The following is a 26,410-nucleotide window of genomic DNA, read 5'->3' on the forward strand; positions in this document are numbered from 1 at the left end:
TGGAGTTTGGCTTTTGTTAAGATTGAGATATGTTACTACATATACTGCTTTTCTAGTTTTACCGTGGGAGACTCACTTTGAAGCATGTGAATCTATGAAAGATCCAATACTGGAGAAATTTAAATTTGCGGAGGATGTAATATGCTCCCCAAGTGTATGTTCAGCCTAGGGGACACTGTATTTGTATCTGGTCCTGATCTTCAGATATGCAGATATTCTGTATCTGGCATTTTTGCAGGTTTCAACTAAATCCTAAAACCTCCCCCAAATCTCCTATTTCCTCTGACAAGGCTGAGGGGGAATGTACTGGGTCAAATAGTGACACAAGGACAACATTAGTGTACATGTTCAGTGTGTGACTGTTCTTTTCTCATGGTTTCCCCCTCCCTTCCCCTGAGTATCTGGTGTTTCATGTTTGTGGTTGTGCATTGAATGCAGAGTAGAATACATCCTCAAAGTTAGGCGTGCCCAGTGTTTGACATGGCTTATCTTCCCTAACTTCTCGCCCCTGTAATGTGAATTTGACAACTTACTCCTTTTCCCCATACCTCAACTGGCAACTTAATATTCAAAATAGTTTGAACTCCAAAGGGAGGAGATCAAGTGTAACCAACCTTCTGAACATGAAACACCTGGTGTCCCCTCCGCCAGGGCAATACCTAACTGCCTTTGCAAACTGTGCCCCACAAGGAGCTGTCATTTTACTGTCCATGCAGCAAGCTATTCATAAGTGTTAGAAGTGGCAGTGCCTATGCCATTTCAATGAGGCTTTCTGTTTGGGCTATAAATTCAAAGTTCAGTTTTGTCTCTCTTTTGTTACCAATGGCCCTTCTCCATCTTCCACTTCTCTGGGCTTTCTGGAGGTCACATTGTGGTAAACATGAGGAACTGTCCCTCTCACTCACTGGGAATGTTGGTGAGACCTCTGTGAGTGACCCCCCTCCCTTTAGCAAAGTGGGTCGTCGCATTAAAAAATAAGGCAAATCTATCTGTATCTGACTAAATCCAGCAGATATAAGTCACGGCGCTCTGCAGAGGGACCACAGATAAGTCCTGGAACAGCAACAGTTTATTTCCCTCAAAGGCCTTTTGCCCTGCCATGACCAATTTCGTCCTTTAGTTTAAAGTTAAGTACGCATGTCAAGATGTCAGCAGGTATGAGCTTTTAGGTGGCTGACACTCCCCGCGGTGTGTTTGGTCCAGGCATATCTCTTCTTGATTGTTTTTTGGGACAACAGGGTGGAAGAGTCTGTCACATGTCTCTCAATGTCCTTCTACTTCATGTAGTGCATCTCAGATTCTTATATTGTGTGCCCCCAATTGATTTTTGAGGTATTCAATGTGGTTTTGTAGAAACATATTCTGGTCTTTGACTGTGAGCAATTCTGGTCGATTGCCTCAATTTCCTCCCTTTGTTTGTTTCCCAAGTCTTCTAAGGTTGCAACTCAATTTCCTTAGCGAGCTTGTTTAGCTCATCCCATTAAGATCTCTTGTAAGGTTTGCCCTGAGGAAGGAGATGTCCTCATAAAGATAGCGCAACGGCTCCTTCATGAAAGTTCTTGTGATGAGAGAATGTTTATCACCTATGTTTGGAGGATGGGTATTAGTTTTGGATGTGAGGCCTGGGTTAGTTGTACTTACTTTTTCTGCTTTTGATGCAGTTGATTTGGTTAACATGTCTAACAGTATTGTCTTTTTTGTTTTTCTATGAGGTTATCTTGGGAGTGCAAAGGCGACCGATCTTGGGAAAAACTCCTGCAACTTTGGGACCAGTAAATGGACCGACCCTTTGACTTGAACTGGTCTAGTCACAGAGTCTTCCTGTGCCTGGTGACAGAGTTTCACATCAAGGTCTCATATGGTCTTCTGGTTCATTGATGCTCAGTCACTGCAGGCCTTACAGTCATGGTTCCACCACAGGTACCACAGCAACCTTACTGAAGATCTGTCAAAGAGATTTGTGTGCGACAGTCCTTGCAGGGTTTGAATCCTGTCATATTGGAAGGTGACACTTTCCTTGCACACTTAAAAACTGGTTCAAAAACTGTCTCATAGAGGTGAGAGGTAGTTTTGTATCCAAAAGAAAGGAACTTGGAGCACATGGGAGTGGCACCTACATGGGCCCCGCACATCATTTCCAAAGTGGAATAGTGTCAGAAGAGCCACATGGCACCATCTACTAGGTTACAGAGGTACTGCTCCAAAGTTTCCGGATCCAGTCTGATGTTAGGGGAATATTCAAAAGGTGAGCAATCTGTGGTTAGAAGTCTCTATCAGGATGTTGATGTTTCGTAAAGAAGCAGGATACATTGGTCACTTAAAAGCTTTTGACTACACCTACATTTAAATATTTCTCTGCTATAGAAAGTGCAAAATGCAGTATATGAGTTCATTACTGGGGCAGCAAACCTAAAGATTGTTTATGGAACTTGCTTGCAAAAACTGATCACCCACTGCAATATATGGCCTTAGTGTGCAGGAACATCTAGAGGAAAAAAAGGACCTCAAGCAGACTGGAGGACCTCTAGCACTTCTTCAGGAAAATCATAAAATGCTAATGTCAGCTGCTCAAGTTCCACAAATGCAGACTTATATTCTCCAGAATAGTTGAGGACTCTCCTACTGTTATGCATGAGAACGTCCTCCTTAAGCAGAAGGTGACAGATAAGGTAGCTACAGACTGAGATGCAAGAGATCAGAGTATAGGTGTCACCTGGGAGCAATCAATGCTCAATCAAGGCACATTTTCTGGGATTACTATCTACAGTGGGGGTAAAGGAGGTGGGTTACGATACAGTGTAGCAGGAGAACTCTAATGTGTCACAAGAGCGTCCCCCCTGTGAATCCTGAGGAGGAAGAAGAGCGGAGCAGTACAGATGGTATTATATGTTGGATGCTGTTGCTGAATTATCTCTTTGAAAAGCCTCACATCTGAGAGATCGGTAATACCAGTAATTTGTAAAGTTCCCACTTAAATGCCAACTAGAAATATTGAATTCCAACTGGGACTCTCAAGCGCTTCCTGTGTTGGGAAGCAATAGGAACTTCAGTTCAAACCAAATTAATAAGTGCTTCATTTGCAGAACAAAAATAAAATAAAAGTGTAACCATGCTGAACTTCTCTCTTTTTATCTTTTTTACAAATTTGTTGAGGAATCCTAGATGAAATGTGGGCCTCAGATCACCAATCATTTTTTTGGGTATTAGAAAACAATAGCAGCCGTGACCCCGAGCACCAAATATACTGCTCATTAGACTCAAGATGTGAGTGGGTGTGCATGGAAGTTAAATGAAGGAAAGTGATGGAAGCTTTGGACAGCAGTCTCCCATAAACAGAAGAGAATAACCTCTGGATATAATCTAAAGGGCCCACCAGTCCAAAGTTTCCCCTGCTATTGTTGCAATAACTAAGCCACCGGGCACCCAGTCCGTGTCTGGCTGCATATCTGTAAAGTTGAAGGACTATTGCTGTAGGTGCGGCTGCATTTGAATTCTCCCAAAATGATAGCAAAAGCCCCAGAATATCCAGCACAGTCTGTGAAAATATTTGGTTTGAAGAAAGACCTAGAGGTATAGTTGTGGCTACACTTTGCTTGACTTTCTAAATAGAGGAACATGTCTTATCCTCAAACAGTCACTGACAATGTTTCGATGCATCCATGATATCTTGACACTAGTGGTTGCCTGCTTGAATGGAATAATTATTCGTAATTGGATATGGTTAAACACAATCCAATTCCACGTGAGCAACCCATTGCCCCAAAACAATGATGTTCTACATCAAAGGGACAAGCCCAAATATTATGTGTAAAAGAGATACTCCCAAGATTCAAATAATGTTAATTTTGAAACCATTCAGCCCTTTAAATTAATTCTGACCCTCAAAGAGACCAGGTGCCAGAAAGGTGTGGCTCAACGTTCACAGTGCTGACAATTAAGACAGTGCAATGTCAACAGAGGGAAGCCAGTTTGTTAAAGCAGGGTAATCTCCACAACGGCCCCTCGCAGCGGGATGCCTGGCTTTCACCTTGGGGATCCCCAGTAATGGGTTATCTCGCAGGAGAATACCAGGACGGGTCCCCTAAGCAAGCGCTGGGACGCTTCCGGGCAGCCATGCGCTCTACAAATCAAATTTCATTACATTTCATTTCAGTTTGGAACCGAGGATTATGCTGTAGGAACCCATTGTACTGATTAGATAACCAAAGGTTGCATTTAAACAATTACCTTCTACTTACCCACGTCCTTCCAGTAAAATGAGAGGTGACTTTAAAGGAATTCTTAAGAATTATCAAGCACTCCAACAAAACCATTGTTCTAAAAATAATATGTTGGAATAATTACAGTGGACTGTATCTTGTCTATTATACCTATAAGTTGGTTCCTTTTCTTAACTAGTGTGCCTGGGTTACATATTTCCATTGTAATCCATTCTGTCACAGTTCTGTTTAGAGAGTGGTTTTGTAAATATCTTCTAGAGAACAATGGGCTGAAGGTTTCAGAATGTGTTGCATTTCAATTTGCGAAATATAATGCAATGAGTTAAAAAATGTTTAATAAAAGAACTTTGAACTGTGAGTTGAGAACCTTGCTTAAGTCGATTGCTGTATTCCACAGATTTTTCTTTATAATCAAATGAACAACTCTTTACAAATCGTTAGGATCAGAAAGGCAAATATTACAGATTGCATAAACAAGCATTTACCTGAAAGGACTGGTTGCTAGTTTGCAATGGCGTGGCTGATGATGTTGCAGCGGAACCAGAACTGGCAGGCACAGAAATGGAACTAACATAATTTCCGGACTGGAAACGATTGAAAGAGAATAAATCTGAATGAAACAAAATAAGTTGTTTTATTATTTCATACTGTCTCTGAAGTGTACACAATGGGAAGCAGTTACATCGGGCTAAGACTTATTGGTTACAGATCTCCTTAATTGTGCTTCATTTTTCTGACGTGACAAATGTAAATTCAGTGACCAAGCAAAATGTAAATAATTGAATACATAACGAATTCGTTGTAAACCAAGTCTTAGTTATTTTCGGATACGCTCATTTAACAACTATCATTTTCAGGTCTGGCTTGATTGACAATGTAGCTGTCTGCATACCTATTGTTACTTATTCTTTAGAAAATACACTTTGCGGGCTCTGGCTCCATCTAGAGGAGCGTTTATTATACCCATCAGGTTTTTGCTTTTGGATACATTATATTGCCTCCTGTGGAGTGCTTTCATTATCTGATAGATGTATATTAGAAGGAAGCAATCTGTTTTTGTTTTGTTTTTTGCACTGCAGATGATCTTTTGTCAGGTCTCCAATGTAAGCCACACCCATGGATTTGCAGCTGCTGGTTACTAAAAGTAAAGTACTTTATGACATTTCAGAAAAAGAAGTTACTTACCTGTAAAAATGGGTGTCAATACCCAATCCCTTTCAAGAGGTTACTTGATGACAAGAAAACACATCCAATTCTCTTACTCAAACCAAACTAATCAAAAAAGAACAATGATAACGTTTTTAGAGTGTCTCAAAGGCTTCGGTTAGTGACATGATTCAGCGAATGGTCCATTTAAAACAGTCACATGCTTTTACCCAGTGCTATGGTGTAGGTAGGGTATGGGGTTATAAACTACAATGCGTTCTTGTCGGGTATCACAATTTCTTTGTGTGAAAGGATTGGTATCCAAAATGATCAATGTATGGTCTGAAGGAGTGTGAGCCTATCTTGACCATTTATTCAACACCCCCACAATACATAAAAAAAAGACAACAACAGACATCGATGCCATTACTAAGTATATTCAAAGTCATACTTAAAAAATGCAAAATAAAATTCCTTCGTATACGGCTGTCATGAACACAACAATGATTAGCATGACTTGGTGAACAGGTGACACAAAGTGAAAAAGTGCATGACACAACACAAAATATATATATATGTCGCAATCAAGTGAACTTTATTTGGTTTCATATATTAAAACCATAAAAGCACAGGATAAAAATAGAATACATGCAATCAACACAGGGACATACTCGGTTTAACCAGAATGTATACGAAAATGAGAAAATGTGTAATTACCAAAGCTCCACAGACACATGGATGGTACCTGATAAATAAATCACACATCCATGCAGGCAGTCACACACCCTCTCATCCAGCCAAACAGACACTCATGCACCCATACGGGTACTCCGACACCCATTCAATCACCCATGTAGCCATTCACATACCCACTCAGCAGCCCATACAGCCACAAAGACACCATAAGACAGACTGATACAGACATTCCCAAAACCTAGTCACTCACCTATACATTCACTGAGACACCTAATCACTCACTTATACAGTCAGTCACACACTCACTGAACCATCCTAACAGGCACTCATACAGCCACGGATTCATCAATACACCTTGTTGTATATATTTAACACTCAAACATTTAAAAAACACTCAGTCACTGGATAATGTATTCAGTGATGTCATTTGATATGTCATCAGTGATGTCACTGACCATGTCATGATGATGTAATATGTGGGAGGCGTGGATGAGCACGCAATGGCGGCAGACGTGCCTGGGTAGAGCTCCGAGTGAAGCTCCCCTACCACAGGCCAATTATCCGCTTCCAGCATCCGAAACCTGATGAAAACACCAACGAGGGAGCCCAAAACACTTTTCCTCGTACTGGAGAAGTTCGGAGTCGGCAGCTTGCTCCAAGCCGCCCCGCCGGAAAAGACGACCGGCGGACCCTTCCGCCAGGCACCTGTAGCCAATTGAGGCCGGGGATGTGTCAGGCCCACTAGGCCCTGAAGCGGTGGGCCGCGGCGCAAAATCAACTGGTACCTCAGCGCTGTCGTCGCTCTCCCCCTAACTGCTACTACGGCATCACCGGGGCGGCGACTGGACCCCTGGCTGCAACAGAGACACGAGGTGGCCCGTGAGCTGGGCGAAGGGAGATGACGCCGGACGCTGATAGAGGCCGCCTACCCCCTCTGATTACGGTGAGGAGAACAGGATCTGGGCTGGAGCAGGTGGGCCTGGCGGTGGACTACCCCTGGCACGGGGATTGGAGCCCTCTTGTGCCTCGTCCGGACCCCTGCCACTCACCAGGGCAGACCCTCCCTGAGACGGCCTGCTGCGCCCCGACCCCCCCCTGTGAGAAGTTGGCCTGATATGCAGTGCTCACTATTCTAGTGATCACTATGCATCAGTCCAAACGACCCTTATGGTGATTGGTTGTAAGTCAACCTCAGACCAGCTATCCTAGTAGCGTGGATACGAGCAGTCTTCGGGCTAAACTCTAGAGGGCGAGTTAAGCCAGCTGTTATACCATCACATATACCCCTTGAACACCAAGTGAAAGGACACCACACAAGTGTTATGAAAATAAACAGTGTATTTATTAGAATCACAACAGCCCTGTACTCTTGGTGAGGACAGGGTACTAAGCACACAACAAAACTCTTAGGAAAATACTTCAAGTGCACAATCTACACAAATGCCCGAGGGCACGGAAAGTTTAGTGTTCTCGGGCGAACCCGATAAGGTAAGTCGGAAGCGACAGTGACTCTGGACCCTTAAATAAGGAGGTTATGCGGGCACCGAAATGCCGAAGTTACCTAGCCTAGGGGCTGCGGTTGCACAAGTCTTTACAGACGTCGGGAGTCCTCGCTGACGAACCAGGAGCCGGAAGGAAGGAGTTGCTGGCCGGCGACCAGTGGAGATAGTTCGTAGAGATCCAAGCCTGGATCAGAGATGGATGAGACCTGAAAGCAGAGGGGACCAAGTTCGTAACTACTAGCCAGTAGTCAGAGGGTACCAGGAGGGTACCGGATGATCGTCACCTCGACTAGGTGAGTGGGCGACGCTAGGCTCTGCAGTCTCACGGACCAGGAGGCGTTGTCGGCGACCCGGATGGAGGGGCGAGCTGTCCCACGAAGATTGATGCTGTCGGCGTCGCTGGGCCCAGGATTGGGGCAACAAGCCTTGGCAAATTCAGGGCCACGTGGTGGGCCTAAAATGGAGTCTTGAGTGGACCAGGAGGGTCCGGGGTGCTCCTCTTTCAGAAGGGAGCAAAGGCCAGTCTGGAGCAACCAGACCAGCAGCATTGTTGTCGGGCGACGTCGAGAAGGCCACAAGCCAGCGGGCTAGTAACCAGACAACGTGATGAATAGCAAAGAGCAGAAGGGCCCCACGCAGATCGTGGAGATGCTGGGAGGCTGCACTTCGGTGCTGAAGCTGCTCAGGGTCGGGGCTTCTCGGACCCCCGAGCACTCACCAGAGGATCCCTCGGTGGTCGTGCTGGTTTAGAAATCGTGCAGATTCTGATGATGGTCGGTCCCTCGAGGTCTTGTCGCACCCACGGATCTCAGCTGAGCTGACGATGTGGGTAGAGGTCAGAGGTGCCAGGGAAGCCGGTTCTCGTCGAGCTGGGCAGTCGGATTCCTGAGGAAGGACGTGCAGCAAACCGCAGAGTTCTTAGATGGTGCCTGCGGATGCAGGGTGACTACTCCTTAGCCACAAGGGAGAAATCTTGAGAAGAGTCGAGAGTTCCTTTCGTAGAAAGTAGTTCTTGATTCAAAGATGATCTAATTTGGAAGGGTCCCCGCTCCTGCCTTTATCCTAAAGAAAGGGGTGGGTACGCGACTAGGTCCTGCCCTAGGGGTGGGACCAGGAAGGGGGGTGGTTACACCCCTCTCCCATGCCGGGCTTTCTCCAGGCCAGGGGCTGGTGTGCCCCTGGAACTGGTTCTAGCCGGCAGATGCGTAGTGAGCACCGGGGTGCCACTCCGCAGTCACCTTCCTGTAAAGCCCTGCCTACCCAGGATACACAAAACCCTGTCTGGGATGGTGCGAGCACCGCCCCGGACAGGAAACCCTTTGTCCAAGCTCTCCTCTCTGGAAGGACTCCCAGCAGCAGGAGGTCAGACTCGTGTCTGTGGTGGCAGTATCCATTTTGTGGAGCTGAGGCTTCAGTTAACTTTAACCGGGGTTCACAGTTACGAAAATGTCGTGTCCCTCTAGAAGGGTGGAATGCTAACCCCGTCGCCAGCATTGGTGAGGGGTCAGGATCCCGAATCGTATGACACCTTACTCGACATGTCTTGATAACGCGATACCGGAGTTAGCGATATGGTACGCGTTATCATGGAACAGCCATTGGGTCTTGGTTCCGCAAGCTGCAACCGGGCTCGGCTCATGCCAGAGCCCAATTCACACGATTCCACGTACTCTGCCTTCAGGATTGTTAAGGCCTGCCATAGGAGTGACTGATAGGAATTCGGGTGTCCATTTTGGGGTTAGATATAGGTATACTATATCTAAAGCAAAGGGCGAGTACGCCACCTTGCCCCAGCTGTCGTGCAGCCAGTTGTGTCAGATTTAGATGGCCATCCAGGGGTGGCATAATGCATGCTTCAGCCCCTGGTAGGCCCTGGGTACACGGATGCCCTGAGTTACAGGGTCTGACAAGGTGGCCCAGTTCCAATTGGTAATGCACCTAAGGTACACATGTCAATTTAGCGAGAGAACAGCCAGGCTGTGGGTCTGATTGGCAGGCCCACAGCCAGAGAAAGTTGTAAACCAGTGAAACAAAAGCAAAAAATCTGGGTGATCATAGGATTGCAGACCCTACTCTCCTACATTACCCCCCCCCCCCAAACGTTGGGACAATAAACTAACCTTGACCAGGCGAGTCTTCTTGTTCTAAGTGGAAATACCTGGAGAGCCCATCTGCATTGCCATGATCAGTGCCAGGTCTATGCTCCACTGTGAAGTCCATCCCCTGTAGGGAAATGGACCACCTAAGCAGTTTGGGGTTTTCACCCTTCATCTGATTTAGCCATAAGAGGGGCTTATGGTCGGTCTGAATCTTGAAATGAGTGCCAAACAAGTATGGCCTCAGTTTCTTCAGGGCCCAAACCGCAGCAAAGATCTCCCTCTAAATAGCTGACCAATTTTTCTCTCTGGGGGTCAGTCTTCTGCTTATAAAAGCAATGGGCTGGTCATTACCATCAAAATTCAGTTGAGATAGAACAGCTCCCACACCCAACTCTGAAGCATCTGTTTGGACAATGAATGGTTTGGAGTAGTCTGGACTCTTGAGGATAGGTGCTGTGCACATGGCCTGTTTTAGGTCATCGAATGCTTTTTGACAGCCTGCTGTCCACTGAACCTTTTTTGGCATTTTCTTACTTGTCAGTTCATTAAGTGGAGTCACAATCGATCCATAATTTCTGACAAACTTTCGGTAGTAACCAGTCAGGCCCAAGAAAGCTCGAACCTGAGTCTGGGTGGTTGGAGGAGCCCAGTCCCTGATTGTCTGTATTTTGCTCTCCAGTGGTTGAACTAGGCCTCCACCTACAAGGTGGCCCAAGTATACAACCTCTGTCTGCCCTATCTGGCACTTTGTGGCCTTAATAGTGAGACCTGCTGCTTGCAGAGCCTCTAACACTTTCCTCAGGTGGACCAGGTGATCCTCCCAGGTGGAGCTAAAGACAGCAATATCGTCAAGATACGCCGCACAGACGTCATCCAGCCCAGTGAGAACGTGATTCACCAGCCTTTGGAAGGTGGCAGGTGCATTCTTCAAACCAAAGGGCATTACCACAAATTGATAATGCCCACCAGGGGTAGAAAATGCTGTCTTGGGCTTGGCGTCCTCAGCTAACCTGATTTGCCAATACCCAGCTGTCAGGTCAAATGTACTTAAGTAGTTGGCAGAAGCCAATCTATCTATAAGCTCATCTGCCCTTGGTATTGGGTGGGCATCAGTCTTAGTGACTGCATTGAGACCCCTGTAGTCTACGCAGAACCTCATCTCTTTCTTACCACCCGGGGTGTGAGGCTTCGGCACTAGAACTACGGGACTAGCCCACGGGCTATCCGAGGGTTCAATGACTCCCAACTCCAACATTTTCTGCACTTCAGTTTTGATGCAGTCTCTAACGTGATCGGGCTGCCTGTAGATTTTTCTCTTGATGGGCAAGCTGTCACCAGTGTCAACCTCATGGGTACACCAATTGGTCTGACTGGGTGTTAGAGAGAACATATGCCGGAAGGATTGAAGAACCTGTTTACAATCCTTCTGTTGATGTTCAGAGAGGCTGCCACAAAAGACATCACCGTCCACTGATCCATCATCAGGATTCTGAGTGAGCAGGTCTGGGAGAGGGTCACTCTCTTCCTCCTGTCCCTCATCTATGGCCATGAGCAAGCTCATGTCCTTCCTGTCGACATATGTGGAGAAGTGTGGCTCACTGGTTAGAGCAGGCAGACCCTGAAGCAGAGGTCAGACCCGGGACCAGGGTTCAATTCCCGACGCGGCAGGGTCTTGAGCTCAAATGTCCACGGACTCGATAATTCTCGCTTCGGTGCCTGACCTAATCCTGGGTTCACACTCTGCAACTCTGGGCATTAAGCTTGCTTAATCTCCACAACGGCCCCCCGCGGCGGGATGCCTGGCTTTCACCTTGGAGATGCCCGTTAGGGGCTATCTCACAGGGAAAAGCCAGGACGGGTTCCCAAGGCAAGCGCCGAGATGCCTCCGGGTGATTCGAGCGCTATATAAGAACATACAAAAAAAAAATATATATGCTTTGAGCCGGTTAACATGGAGCACCCTGTGGGGGCTCCGGGGAGTGCCAAGGTTCACCAGGTAGGTGACCTCTCCCTTTTGCTCAAGAATCGTGTGGGGCTCAGACCATTTGTCTTTGAGTGCTGCTGGGGCCACTGGCTCCAACACCCACACCTTCTGTCCAGGCTGGTAAACAGTCAGGACAGCCTTTTGGTCATGCCAAGCTTTTTGGAGTTCTTGGCTGGCCTTAAGGTTTTCAGATGCCTTTTCCATGTACTCAGCCATCCGAGAGCGGAGACCAAGCACATAGTCCATTATGTTGGTTGCAGGCTTTTTGAGAGGTCTCTCCCATCCTTCCTTCACCAAACACAGGGGTCCTCTTACAGGATGCCCGTACAAAAGTTCAAAAGGGCTGTAGCCAACCCCCTTCTGTGGGACTTCTCTATAAGCGAATAAAAGGCAGGGAATCAGGACATCCCATCTACGCCGGAGCTTTCAGGTAGTCCATGAATCATCCCTTTTAGGGTCCTGTTGAACCTTTCAACAAGCCCATTGCATTGTGGATGATAGGGTGTAGTGAACTTGTAGTTAACACCACATTCCTTCCACATAGCAGTCAAGTAGCTCGACATGAAGTTTGCACCTCTGTCGGAGACAACCTCCTTAGGGAAACCCAATCTGGAGAACACTCCAACTAGGGCTCTTGCCACAACAGGTGCTGTAGTGGTCCTAAGGGGAATAGCTTCAGGATACCTGGTGGCATGATCCACTACCACCAGTATAAACTTGTGCCCTGATGCTGTCTGAGGTTCCATTGGACCGACAATGTCAATCCCCACTCTTTCAAAGGGCACCCCCACCACAGGCATTGGTATAAGGGGGGCCTTTGTTGTGCCACCTGACTTACCACTGGCTTGGCAAGTGACACAGGAGCGACAAAACTCCTTGGTATCCTCGTTCATGTGAGGCCAGTGAAAGTGTGAGACAAGCCTGTCCCACGTCTTCGTCTGGCCTAAGTGTCCTGCTAAGGGAATCTCGTGGGCCAAGGTAAGAAGGAAACGACGCTGAGACAAGGGGATAACCAGCCTCCTGGTCATGCCAGGCTTGGGGTCTCTTGCCTCAGTGAACAGGAGTCCATCCTCCCAGTATACCTTGTGGGTACCTGTGGCGTTCCCAGCAGCCTCAGCAGCAGCCTGCTGTCTGAGGGGTTCAAGGAAAGGGCAGTCTAACTGGTCCTTCCCCAGGTCTTCTCGTGAGGGTCCCCCTGAGCCCAGAAACTCAACTTGATCAAGTTCGAGTTCTTTAGGTTCAGTTTCCCGCAATTCCTGGAGGTCAGCCTCCTCTGAGACTTGATCCTCGACCTGGGGCAAGGGGGAAGGCGATGCCTTAACCCTACTGCTCTTCTTCTTGGGAGGTGTCTGGTCCATTGTTCCAGGATCCAGCACCGGTTCAGTGGGGCATCGTCTGACCTGTGACCTAGTCACAGCAAGCACATGTGCTGGCAAGCCTAAGATCTCCATGTGAGTCCTGTGCTCCACTTCTGACCATTGTGATGACTCCAAATCATTGCCCAACAAACAATCCACTGGGAGGTCTGAACTAACAACAACCTTTTTCTGGCCATTTACCCCTCCCCAGGAGAAAGCAACAATCGCCATACTATGACTGGTAGTGACGTTGCTGGCATTGGTCACCAGGAAATCTGTACCTGGCATGATCTGTCCAGGGTCCACAAAGTTAGGCGTCACCATGGTGACACTGGCACAAGTGTCCCTATAGGCCTGAGCCATTCTTCCATTTATTAAAGGCATCTGCCTGTATTTGCCCAAAGTATTGGGACTGACATCAGGGGACATATCCACATCCCCTGTACAGACATGGACAGCCTGAGTGAGTGTGCCAACTAAGTTGTCACACCCCTCAGAACCCAAGGTTAACCCAACTAGTCCCTTGGGAGGTGCACTACTACTGCTGGCTGTACTAGGGGGCACAGGTGCCTTAGGGGCTGCAGTAGCAGGAGTCTGCCCACCTTTCTTGGTGCACTCACTAAACCAGTGAGTTTTACTTTTACAGTATTGGCACCACCTTTTCGATTGGCCTTCTTGATTCTTCTTTTTCTGGGAAGCCTGACCCACCCCCCCTCTTTGGGTTGTTGGGGACCTGTCGAAGACTTCTGGTCATTTTGTTCACCCTTAGAATCTTTACCCTTCTGGTCTACTTTCTTCTGACCACCCTGGTTCTGGCCCTGGTTTTGCTTAACCCTTGTTCTGACCCATCTGTCTGCCTTCTTTCCCGATTCTTGGGGAGAGGTCAGATCCGAGTCAACAAGGTGCTGATGCAACAACTGGTTCTGACAATTGTTTAAAATCTGTTCTCGCATGATCAAATTATACAATCCTGTGTAATCAGTAACCTTACTGCCCAGCAACCAGCCCTCCAAAGCCTTAGTGGCACAATCCACAAAATCAGACCAGTCCTGAGACTGAGTTTTCTGGGTATCCCTGAACAGCAACCTGTACTGCTCAGTGGTTAGGCCGAACCCATCAATCGATGTGTTTTTCAGGACCTGGTAATCGTTAGCGTCCTCAGCTCTAGTAGTGAGGAGCTTATCTCTACCTTTACCTTCAAAGGAGAGCCACAAGATAGCTGCCCACTGACTTTGGGGGACACACTGTACAGTGCAGGCCCTCTCCAAAGCAGTAATCCATTTGTGGATATCATCGCCTTGCTTAAAGGGGGGCACTATCTTACTCAGGTGTCTAGTGTCTAAACTCCTGTTTTCCCTTGGGGGAATGCTGCCACCAGTGGGGTTTTTCCCACTCAATTCTTGCTCTCTAGCAAAGGCGAGTCTCTCTTTGGCCAGAGCAAGTTCTTCCCTTTCAATCCTCAGATTGACTTCCCGCACTTTAGCTTCGTAAACTCTCCTCTGAGGGGATGTCATCCCTCTTTGAGAAGAGCCTCGAGAGCCATTGGTTCGAACGGACCTATTAGAGCCTCTCGACAGAGACCTAACTCGTCCATTCCCAATGTTAAGCTGGCCTGAGAGGGGCCCCAGGGGTCTCCTAGTACCATTCTCGAGCCGGCTTAAGTTGTCCCTAGTTAGCTGGCTAACTACTACTGGACCTTTGTCTGCCTCGTCCTCAGATGGCTCTAGATCCTCATCCTCCTCTTCACCTTCTGCAGAGAGATGGATAAGGTCAGGGTCACCTAAGGTTCCCTCGAGGGGGGGCATATTCCCATCTGGATGAGAAGGGTCTGTGTTACCAGCCCTCCTAGCATCATAAGTCTCCAAGAGACCAATCAGAAACGGAATGGTAGGGTTTGCACCCTGTTTTAGCTTCCTGGATGTACAGATCTGTCGCATCTCTTGGAAGCTAAGTGCAGCATATCTGGAAGTGACCTGCGGAGGGTCAACTGACACAAGGGGAGACTCAGAGTTTCCTCCTTTGTCTGACATGCTGCTTCTAGTGTGGTGTAAGTGATGCACCTACCTACACTATATGTTTACCTACTGATCCCTTGCTAAGAGTTGCAGCCAAGGTGTGCTAAGCCTTGAGGAGCTCCAACAGCTGGTTCAGTAGAACTCAGAGTATTCTAAGCTAAGTTATATGTACCTGGAGTGCGATCTTTCACAAGATATTCTTAGGATACGTGTGGTAAAACAACAGTAAGCTCAAATCCCAACCGCTGCTCACCAATGTGAGAAGTTGGCCTGATATGCAGTGTTCACTATTCTAGTGATCACTATGCATCAGTCCAAACGACCCTTATGGTGATTGGTTGTAAGTCAACCTCAGACCAGCTATCCTAGTAGCGTGGATACGAGCAGTCTTCGGGCTAAACTCTAAAGGGCGTGTTAAGCCAGCTGTTATACCATCACATATACCCCTTGAACACCAAGTGAAAGGACACCACACAAGTGTTATGAAAATAAACAGTGTATTTATTAGAATCACAACAGCCCTGTACTCTTGGTGAGGACAGGGTACTAAGCACACAACAAAACTCTTAGGAAAATACTTCAAGTGCACAATCTACACAAATGCCCGAGGGCACGGAAAGTTTAGTGTTCTCGGGCGAACCCGATAAGATAAGTCGGAAGTGACAGTGACTCTGGACCCTTAAATAAGGAGGTTATGCGGGCACCGAAATGCCGAAGTTACCTAGCCTAGGGGCTGCGGTTGCACAAGTCTTTACAGATGTCGGGAGTCCTCGCTGACGAACCAGGAGCCGGAAGGAAGGAGTTGCTGGCCGGCGACCAGTGGAGATAGTTCGTAGAGATCCAAGCCTGGATCAGAGATGGATGACACCTGAAAGCAGAGGGGACCAAGTTCGTAACTACTAGCCAGTAGTCAGAGGGTACCAGGAGGGTACCGGATGATCGTCACCTCAACTAGGTGAGTGGGCGACGCTAGGCTCTGCAGTCTCACGGACCAGGAGGCGTTGTCGGCGACCCGGATGGAGGGGCGAGCTGTCCCACGAAGATTGATGCGGTCGGCGTCGCTGGGCCCAGGAGTGGACCAGGAGGGTCCGGGGTGCTCCTCTTTCAGAAGGGAGCAAAGGCCGGTCTAGAGCAACCAGACCAGCAGCGTTGTTGTCGGACGACGTCGAGAAGGCCACAAGCCAGCGGGCTAGTAACTAGACAACGTGATGAATAGCAAAGAGCAGAAGGGCCCCACGCAGATCGTGGAGATGCTGGGAGGCTGCACTTCGGTGCTGAAGCTGCTCAGGGTCGGGGCTTCTCGGACCCCCGAGCACTCACCAGAGGATCCCTCGGTGGTCGTGCTGGTTTAGAAATCGTGCAGGTTCTGATGATGGCCCGTCCCTCGAGGTCTCGTCGCACCCACGGATCTCAGCTGGGCTGACAATGTGGGTAGAGGTCAGAGGTGCCAGGGAAGCCGGTTCTCGTCGAGCTGGGCAGTCGGATTCCTGAGGAAGGACGTGCAGCAAACCGCAGAGTTCTTAGATGGTGCCTGCGGATGCAGGGTGACTACTCCTTAGCCACAAGGGAGAAATCTTGAGAAGAGTCGAGAGTTCCTTTCGTAGAAAGTAGTTCTTGATTCAAAGATGATCTAATTTGGAAGGGTCCCCGCTCCTGCCTTTATCCTAAAGAAAGGGGTGGGTACGCGACTAGGTCCTGCCCTAGGGGTGGGACCAGGAAGGGGGGTGGTTACACCCCTCTCCTATGCCGGGCTTTCCCCAGGCCAGGGGCTGGTGTGCCCCTGGAACTGGTTCTAGCCGGCAGATGCGTAGTGAGCACCGGGGTGCCACTCCGTAGTCACCTTCCTGTAAAGCCCTGCCTACCCAGGATACACAAAACCCTGTCTGGGATGGTGCGAGCACCGCCCCGGACAGGAAACCCTTTGTCCAAGTTCTCCTCTCTGGAAGGACTCCCAGCAGCAGGAGGTCAGACTTGTGTCTGTGGTGGCAGCATCCATTTTGTGGAGCTGAGGCTTCAGTTAACTTTAACCGGGGTTCACAGTTACGTACATGTCGTGTCCCTCTAGAAGGGTGGAATGCTAACCCCGTCGCCAGCATTGGTGAGGGGGTCAGGATCCCGATTCGTATGACACCTTACTCGATACCGGAGTTAGCGATATGGTACGCGTTATCATGGAACAGCCATTGGGTCTTGGTTCTGCAAGCTGCAACCGGGCTCGGCTCATGCCAGAGCCCAATTCACACGATTCCACGCACTCTGCCTTCAGGATTGTTAAGGCCTGCCATAGGAGTGACTGATAGGAATTCGGGTGTCCATTTTGGGGTTAGATATAGGTATATTATATCTAAAGCAAAGGGCGAGTACGCCACCTTGCCCCAGCTGTCATGCAGCCAGTTGTGTCAGATTTAGATGGCCATCCAGGGGTGGCATAATGCATGCTTCAGCCCCTGGTAGGCCCTGGGTACACCGATGCCCTGAGTTACAGGGTCTGACAAGGTGGCCCAGTTCCAATTGGTAATGCACCTAAGGTACACATGTCAATTTAGCGAGAGAACAGCCAGGCTGTGGGTCTGATTGGCAGGCCCACAGCCAGAGAAAGTCGTAAACCAGTGAAACAAAAGCAAAAAATCTGGGTGATCATAGGATTGCAGACCCTACTCTCCTACACCCCCCCTGACTAACACGTAGAAGTGAGCGATACCATCGGCCAGAGTCGACTGAACGCGACTGCGGCGTCACCCCCCTCTAGCACACAGACTTGTTGGAGCGAGGGCCTGGGGGTACACGACTGTGGATTTCCTGAAGAGGCCTGTCGCTGACGCACTCCGGCTGGGGTCAATCGATATAAAAGCTGCGGAAATAACCCCACTCCCGGGAACTTAAGGAACAAATAGCTGCCTCCCATAGCTACTTTGCGGCGACGATTGCAGTTGGGGGCTGCACGTGGACTGTGTGTCTCAGGAAACGCAAGCAAATGCTACCTAGACTGGGCACTGGTGGAGCGAGAGAGGAGCGCACCTGCAGCTGTCTGCCGCACTAGGTCACTGGGTACGGGCGCCAAAAGCACAGTGGGGACTGTAACCTCCCGGAAGACACCGACAGGCGGGAGACAGAGCGGGGAGGTGTGGAGTAGCGCCTGGCACCTATTCTAACTTGCATATCCAGGAGTCAGATCGCACTTGCGCGTGCACCTGGCGAAGGGAGCCCCTTTTGCTGGGATCAGACTTTCAGGTCGATTCGCTAAACTGGGAGCCCGCCTAGATCCATGGACAGTCACAAGAGGTGGCTGGAGAAGACATAAGCCGCGCAGCACTGACACCACCCCTGCCCGGAGCCACTCTTCCTACTGGGAGGCTCTTGTAAGACTCTGAGAGACGGATAACTTGCGTTCCCCCACGCTTGCCCTGTGTCGCCCTGGAGACGCGCAGTCCTTACCTACCGCCGTGAAGAACCCACCAAACCACGCTGTACTCAGGACGCTATCGCAATTCTCATGTCTGGAGGGCCCAAAACGAGAGCAGGTGCAGGCGGCACGCAGGGGAAAGGGAAGATGGCGAAACAGACTGAACCGGACCAGACTGCCTCCAAACTAGACACAATGCTAGCAGCGATGGAGAGACTGGAGGAGTCAAAGCAACAGACCCGCACATCTTTAGAGACCAAAATTGATGGAGTGGCTATTGACCTGACACACCTTCGAGCTGACCACAAAAAGCTCTCGGGTCGGACGGCCGCCCTTGAAACAACCATGGCGGATATGACACCCAAGATTACGCAAATGGACAAACATGTCCAGGATCTCCTTAACAGAGTGGAATTCCTGGAGGACCGGGTGGAGGATGCTGAAGGACGGGCGAGGAGAAACAACGTCTGCATAGTGGGTCTGCCGGAACGATGGGAGGACAGAGAGCCGGCGGAACATATGGAACATTGGCTCAAGAACCTACTACCGGAGGGTACCCTCTCACAACAATTCTTGGTGGAGAGAGCACACCGTGTCCCAATGCGTCCTCCCCCTACAGGCTCCAACCCGAGGCCTATGCTCATTCCCGTCTTGAACTACAGAGACCGAGATGCCATACTGCGCGAGGCTCGGAAGTTATCTGACATCAGAGTTGAGAACATCAAAATCATGTTCTTTCCTGATTACACTATACAGGTGCAACGCCAACGCCACTCTTTTCTAGCGGTAAAACAACGACTTCGCCGCCTGGCTCTGAAATATTCCCTGCTCTTTCCGGCCCGCCTGTGCGTGGTGGCACAAGATAAGACACACTTTTTCAATTCTCCAGAAGCTGTTGAGACTTGGCTTGACTCAGGTGTCGACACGGAGCCTAGAGAGCTGCCACCGAAGATGCGACGCGATCTTGGAACACGAAGAAGACGCCGCAGAAGACCCTCGCCAGCGAATTCGGCACATGAGGAACCGGAGGTGGGTCCTACGCCTGAGCGCATGCAGAGTGAGCAGAAGGATGCCCTCCGCATGGCAACGGAGATCAGCGGTTCACAGACAGCAGGCCCTGCTTTGGAAGCCAGCCCTGAAGCCCTTGGGAGGGACGATGAATACCTTTACGGCATACCGGACTCCCAGGTCTCGTTGGACCTTCCAGATGTCACACCCAAAACCGCAGATATAGTCCAATGAATCTGCCCCGAGATAATTGTTGCACCACTCAGACACTGAGGAGGCTGCAGCGGAAGTACTACCAGAATTGCTGGCCGCAGAGATGTGGCTAACAAGACAGTCCTGACACTGTGGGGGCGCCCACCCTTGCTTGTCATGGTCACGTGAGCTGAACCCTGTACTGCTACAACGCCATAGATGCGACCACTGTTGGTGAGTCGTGGGACTATATCGGAGGGATGGACGAACCCCCCAGAGGTGAGTGCCTTGCTGCGATCCGAGATATGGTGCTGTCGAGCAACGGGTCCCTGGACATAATGGAACACTCTCAATTTACTTTAAACTCTTGATGGAACTAAACTAGGTATCAATAGCTGCCTGTGGTGAGGGACAGCGCCCTCGCCCTGATTGCATGTAACCTCTGTAGCGTTAAGGATTACAAATTCAGTGACCCCCATTGAACTTACGGACCTTTAGTGCTCATTAGAGCGTTTGGACGACAACATGTTCTGCTGTCGACCTTATGGTATTATGTTGATGTTTCCCTTGTTTGCAGGACTGGTAGTTTTTTCCTATTTCCCAGATGTGTGTCTGCGGGACACTAGCCGAGGGCGAATGATTTGTAACGACCTACGTGGATATCTGAGATATTATATACCTAAACTGTGTGCTGGGGGCGGGTGGCTGAGGGGACACATGGTGAAACAGACACACAATGACTACGGTTAAATTCTGTACCTGGAACGTGCGTGGTATTCATACACCTTCACGCCGTTACCAGGTTTATTCATATCTTAAGCGACACCAAATACACATAGCATTGTTACAGGAGACCCATTTGACAGACCCTGAGGTGTTTACACTGTGTCGCAGGTGGAGGGGACAACTACACGCCAAGGGATTCTCGGCATTTACGCGAGGAGCTTTAATCTGGATACGCCCTGGGGTCCCCTTTGCACTCACTCACAGTAAAATAGATGTTGAGGGCAGATACTTGCTTTTGCAAGGCAAGTTAGATGGACAACAGGTAACTATAACTTCCATCTATGTTCCTAACACGAAACAGGGACGATTTTTTTCACGATTGTCATCGGTGATAGCGCCATGGCCGGGTGTGCCACTTTTAATCGGTGGCGATTTTAACTGTGTGCTGGATGTTGCGCTAGATCGCTCGTTCCCTCCCTTAGCAAACGCGCCGGCGAGTGGAGCACAGAAGGCACTTGCAGAATGGGCGACACAATGGGACTTGCATGATGTCTGGCGTATTCTGAATCCTAACGCGAGAATCTATTCGTACTACTCGGGTGCCCATACACTACACGTCAGGCTGGACAGGTTTATGTTCTCGAGTGACTTACTCCCCCATGTTACGGGCACCGAATACTTGGGTCGCACTTACTCTGACCACAACCCACATACCCTAGACTTTACCTGGGAAAGCCCCCACCCACCGGTGCCTACGTGGCGACTCCAACCAGATGTTTTATTAGATGCTCCATACAGGGAGGCGCTCTCGCACCGCATTCTGCAGTATTTTGAGGAAAATAACGACACTGCAACTACCCCGCAAGTGGAGTGGGATGCGTTTAAGGTAGTCACGCGGGGCAACTGCCTGGGCATGCAGGCGGGCATGCGGCGCCAGGTGGAAAGAGATTTGACGAGTGTAGAATCCACCCTACTAGACGGCGAACGAGAGGCAGCTGAAGGCGACGACACAAGATTGGTGGCAGCCCGACAACAGCACACTCGCCTCTTGGACAGGCTAAAGAACCTGAATTATGCTGCCCACTCGGCGCGCACACATCAAGCTGGGGACAAGCCGGGCAAACTGTTGTCTTGGTTGATACGACGGGACACCCAAACAGCGCCAGTACTGTCAATAAATACCACACAAGGCACCACAGTCTATAAACAAAGAGCTATACACGAGGCCTTCACAAATCATTGTGAGGGCATTTATTGCTCCCGGTTGCAGATCACTGAGGACGAAATCTCAGAATACCTGTCAGCACTACCCTTACCAACGGCCACTAATGCGCAACGGGAGGAATTAGGCGCACCACTTGGCAGAAGAGATTAGGGCGGTCATCTTTTCCCTCTCTAATGGCAAGACCCCAGGACCGGACGGGTTGCCTGCGGAGTTCTATAAGGCCTACTCTGTTATCCTCATACCCGAACTACTAAGGATATATAAGGCAGCGATAGAGGACTCTGCTCTCCCCCCAACACCGAACGGGGCAAACGTAATATCTCTCTTGAAGCCAGGTAGAGATGGACTCAGTCTGAGTTCATATAGGCCACTTGCCCTCCTTAATACGGATTATAAGATCCTGGCGTCTACCCTAGCCCAAAGATTGGCGCCCCTGGTGCCTACTCTGATACATGCTGACCAGAACGGTTTTGTGCCAACCCGTAGTACGTCTTACAACATCAGACGCCTCTTCAGGGTGCAAAGTCTAGCCACGTCCCAATGGCCCAGCTCGAGGTGTTTGGTTCTCGATCTGGAGAAAGCATTTGACTCCGTGGAGTGGCCCTACCTGATGCAAGTGCTGAAGAATTTTGACTTGGGTGATGCCTACCTTCAGATGGTGGAACTTCTCTACCAAGGCCCTGTGGTGCGGGTACGCACGGGCAGGCTCCTATCAGACGTGGTCCGAGTCCCCAGAGGCACTAGGCAGGGGTGCCCCCTCTCCGCCTTAATCTTCGCTCTTATGATGGAACCCCTGGCGACACAACTCCGCGCCTCTGGCGCAGACTGGGGCATCCCTTTGGCCGAAGGGATACACTCAGTGTCGTTATATGCAGATGATCTATTGATCTATGTCAGAGACCTCACTTGCTTTCCGCGTGCACTTCCCTCCATATTCAGCGACTTCGGAGATGTGTCGGGCCTCCGAGTTAATTGGGCAAAATCAGGAGTATATTCTTTTGCAGCAGACACACCAGAACAAGATATTGTAGTGATGGGTGAGAGACTCGTCTGGTACCCAACCGTCTTCCGCTATTTAGGGATCCATATTTATCGTGACCCCGCTGACCTGCTAGAGGGTAACCTCACGAGAGCCATTTTGTCACTTACGGCGCAGGTGACATTTTAGAACTCCCTTCCCCTAAATGTTCCAAGTCGGATTACCTTAACCAAAATGATAGACTGCCAAAGTTGTTGTACTTTTATGCCAACCTACCGGTGTGTATCTCGACCAGAACTTTCCGGGAGCTGGAAACACTGACCAGGCGACTAATCTGGAATACAGGGCGACCCAGAGTTGCGTTGAAGACGCTATATGCTGCGATGATAACTGGGGGGTGATCTGTCCCAAATCAGGAGCTCTACTACCTGGTAGCGCAGCTGCAGTGGGTTGCCTACTAGTTGAGCGGAAAGAACTTGTATGATACGACATTGGGCGACACCGTCATGACAGTGGCTCAGATACATGCGCTGTTTCACCCTCAAACTAGGAAACGCTGCCCAGACCAGTTGCACCTCGAGGTGGCGAGAAAGGGCTATGTGAGAAGACTAAAACTCACGAGTTCTGTCACACCATATGCCCCTAATTTACCGCTGTTGGGGACTCCTTGGGAGGGAGGCATGCTCACGGAGGCAGCGCTAGGCAGTTGGACAAACACAGATTTAGAAAATTTGGGAGACCTCTTTGCAGAAGGCACTCTACTTTCGTTCGAGTCCCTGGCTGCCTCCTGGACAATTTCTGACACATGCAACACTTATCCGTCTGCTAACACAAGCTTGGGGTGACCTAACAGTGGAACTGCCGACCCACTTACTGATTCAATACTTACATGTGATGGCAAATGGTTCTCACATAGTACACTGGCTTGCCCAAGCGCTACACACGCACACACAATTTTGGTCACAACGCCTACGAGACAAATGGACTGCAGATAGAGGCCGCGCCTGGACCGATAAAGAATGGGCAGTGGTAATGGCCGGGGCGACTAATGTTCCCGTGCAACTCCCAATTCAAAATCATACAGTATTATATTGTGCATTGCGCGTACTTATCCCCAGATAAACTCAACCGATACTTTGGCCTAGACTCATCAGCATGTCCCAGATGCGGACTTGTGGATGCGCAACTGCTACACATGCTCTGGCAGTGCCCACTCCTGAATAATTACTGGAGAAGGGTGTCGGCGACGGGGAGTAGCTTGCCACACACCTGGGAAGCTTGCTTGCTGGGTCTGTTCAAGAGAACGACACGGACTAAGGTACAGGCTAGATTCTGGGACCTGGGGCTGATAACTGCGAAACGCCTTACCACTGGAAAATTAGTGCACCTCCACAAGCCATGGCGTAATTCATTTGACAATTGGGCAAGGGCGGAGAGTGTAGCTCTACACAGAGAAGAGATGTTCCCCATAGCGCAAGACTGGGACAACGCCTTGACCGCTTACCACCGTGTATGCCTACGGAAAGGTATCATTTAGTCCTGGGTACACTATAGACCGCTGACCCAAATGCGCCCCCCCTTTCCCCCCCTCCTCCCCCCCTCCAATTCCCTCCCGAGATGCAGGTCTCACACCCCTGTAGGCCTCAGGCGGGATCTCTAGATTGGCCTCCCTGTCCTCTACCCCCCACTCCCTCATTACACCTACTGCGTTTTGTATCCAACAGCTCCCCCACAGACAGTACCACACACGCCCGCTTCTGACTGTCCCGACTGAACCACACATTCATAGATTTGACTTCATCCAGTCTTTAGTCCCTACAATGCCAGGTTGTTGTTCATAGTTTCTAGTTTTGAGCAAAAGATTTGAATATATAATGCATAGATGACACACCTGCTTTTACACAGTACCACAGGTATAACATAGCAGATACCCCATCCTACCCATTCCTCTGGTGAGGGGCTGGGAAACGATTAGTTTATTCAGCGAACTGCTGTTGTTGATTTATGATTTCTCCTATTTTCAGCACGAATCAATAGCTAATGGCCTAGTCATGATGAATACACTGCTTTGCTTTTATTATAGTATCTATTACTTGTATCCATCAATGTACCTGTACAATTGGTAAGACATGTAATGATGATACTGTGCCATGATTATGGAATTAATTCACGTCTGTGTACAAGTCAAAAGAAAAACGAAAATGCAATAACAGATATTCAAACAAATAAATAAAAAAATAAAATGAGTGATGTAATATGTGAGGTCATATAAGAAGAGAGGTACCCCTTAATACAATCAAGGGAAATGAGGTAATACCAAAAAACAGTATATATATATAATATATATATATATATCCACCCACAACAATGACTTGTCTAAGTTAACGTACTATGTCATTGATGTGGTAGCTCCCCTCATTCGAGGAGGAGACAGAGAAAGATTACTTAGGAAAAAAGAAACTGAGTACATAATGGAGCTGGACAGCAAGTACCCACATGGGTCAAATACAACGGAAGATTTGCATCATTTGTTGTGATTATGCACATGATCGTTACTATCTGTGTGGTTATCTGACATTATTTCTCTTATAAGATCTAGAGTGTATACTTATGTGGTCTTTCATGTTTATTCTTTTCAAGGTCTTGTTGAACTTAAGAACTTGTTCATATAAAGAAAATTCAAACTGCGCTGAAGTTGCACCATGTCAGAAACATGTTAAGATATTTTATCTTATATGATCTGGATATGAATTGATTTGTCTCTGTAATTATATGTCTCTCGTACAAACTTCATGTATATATTGCTAATAAGTTAGTTATTGGTATCAGCATAGGTTTTTTTTTACTTTCACTAAATAACATTATCACTTATTTGTAGGAATCACTTAGGGTCTTGGTATATGAGTTGAGGCACTGACAACGTACATTCTTTAACCCTAGTCATGAGTATAAAGTATTCATATGAACTTTGTGACTAGTTGAAGTACTAAGTATGGTGGTACTGGATTATCAAGTCATGATTTTTGAATGTTGTATATAGTAATGTAAATATATAGATTATTTGTATATTATTGTACATAGCAAGGGAGTATACATATATATATATATATATATATTTTTATATGTAAATAATTTCTTTCGCATTTAAGTTGGAACATTTCCCCAACATAATTAATTAATTTGATCATGACTTCACACAATTTGAGTATAGGATGTCATAGTTAGTGTTCTTGCATTCATGCAGCTATTTTGTTTCAGTGCCTTTTTCACTGTTTTATTCTATGTCGGTGTGCACTTATTTAAAACAATTATAGTTTGTTTTTTATGTCTACACACCATGTGACTCACTGAGTAGGTGGAGCATCACGCAACCAAAAAAATGTGTATAAATTTGCTTGCTGACCAGGTGCGCGGTGTGTGAACAAGAGCACAAGTTGCTCGAAACGCGTCACCTGAGAGGTTTGAATTAAAATCTCCCTTACTGCAGCCTTCGTGGTCCGTGTCTTCATTTCTGGCAGGAGTGTGCTGATTGAAGATTTGTATATATATATATATATATATATATATATATATATATATATATATATATACTATAGCGCATGTTCTCTCCTTCTTTGTAATCAGGCATATGCACATTATAATTGTATGCACATTTATTGTAGGGAGAAAGAATCTTAATCCCTTCAGTGACAGAAAATCTGCATGTCTTGAAAAAGATGGTGTGACAAGTGCAAACCATCAACGCTAAATACAGCACAATCCAAAATTCTGACACGTTTGTGGAAATACAAATTTTATGAATGTATGAAACAGTGTGTAAAACATAATTAATGTTGGTTAGATCTTTCATAGATCAC

The 26,410-nt window shown here is 48.2% G+C and overlaps 1 protein-coding gene across 2 annotated transcripts in view; it reads right to left on the bottom strand.

Annotated features, from left to right (window-relative positions):
- MLXIP (MLX interacting protein) overlaps positions 1–26,410 on the bottom strand; it is a 2,166,122-nt gene that overhangs the window by 884,461 nt on the left and 1,255,251 nt on the right. For both annotated transcript variants that reach the window (XM_086942977.1, XM_086942976.1), the window contains one exon: positions 4,706–4,830. In XM_086942977.1, coding sequence (XP_086799103.1) covers positions 4,706–4,830 — 125 coding nt within the window. The remainder of the gene's footprint in view (positions 1–4,705; positions 4,831–26,410) is intronic.

The sequence above is a fragment of the Lissotriton vulgaris genome, chromosome 11 (genome assembly GCF_964263255.1).
Source record: "Lissotriton vulgaris chromosome 11, aLisVul1.2, whole genome shotgun sequence".
Lineage (NCBI taxonomy): Eukaryota > Metazoa > Chordata > Amphibia > Caudata > Salamandridae > Lissotriton > Lissotriton vulgaris.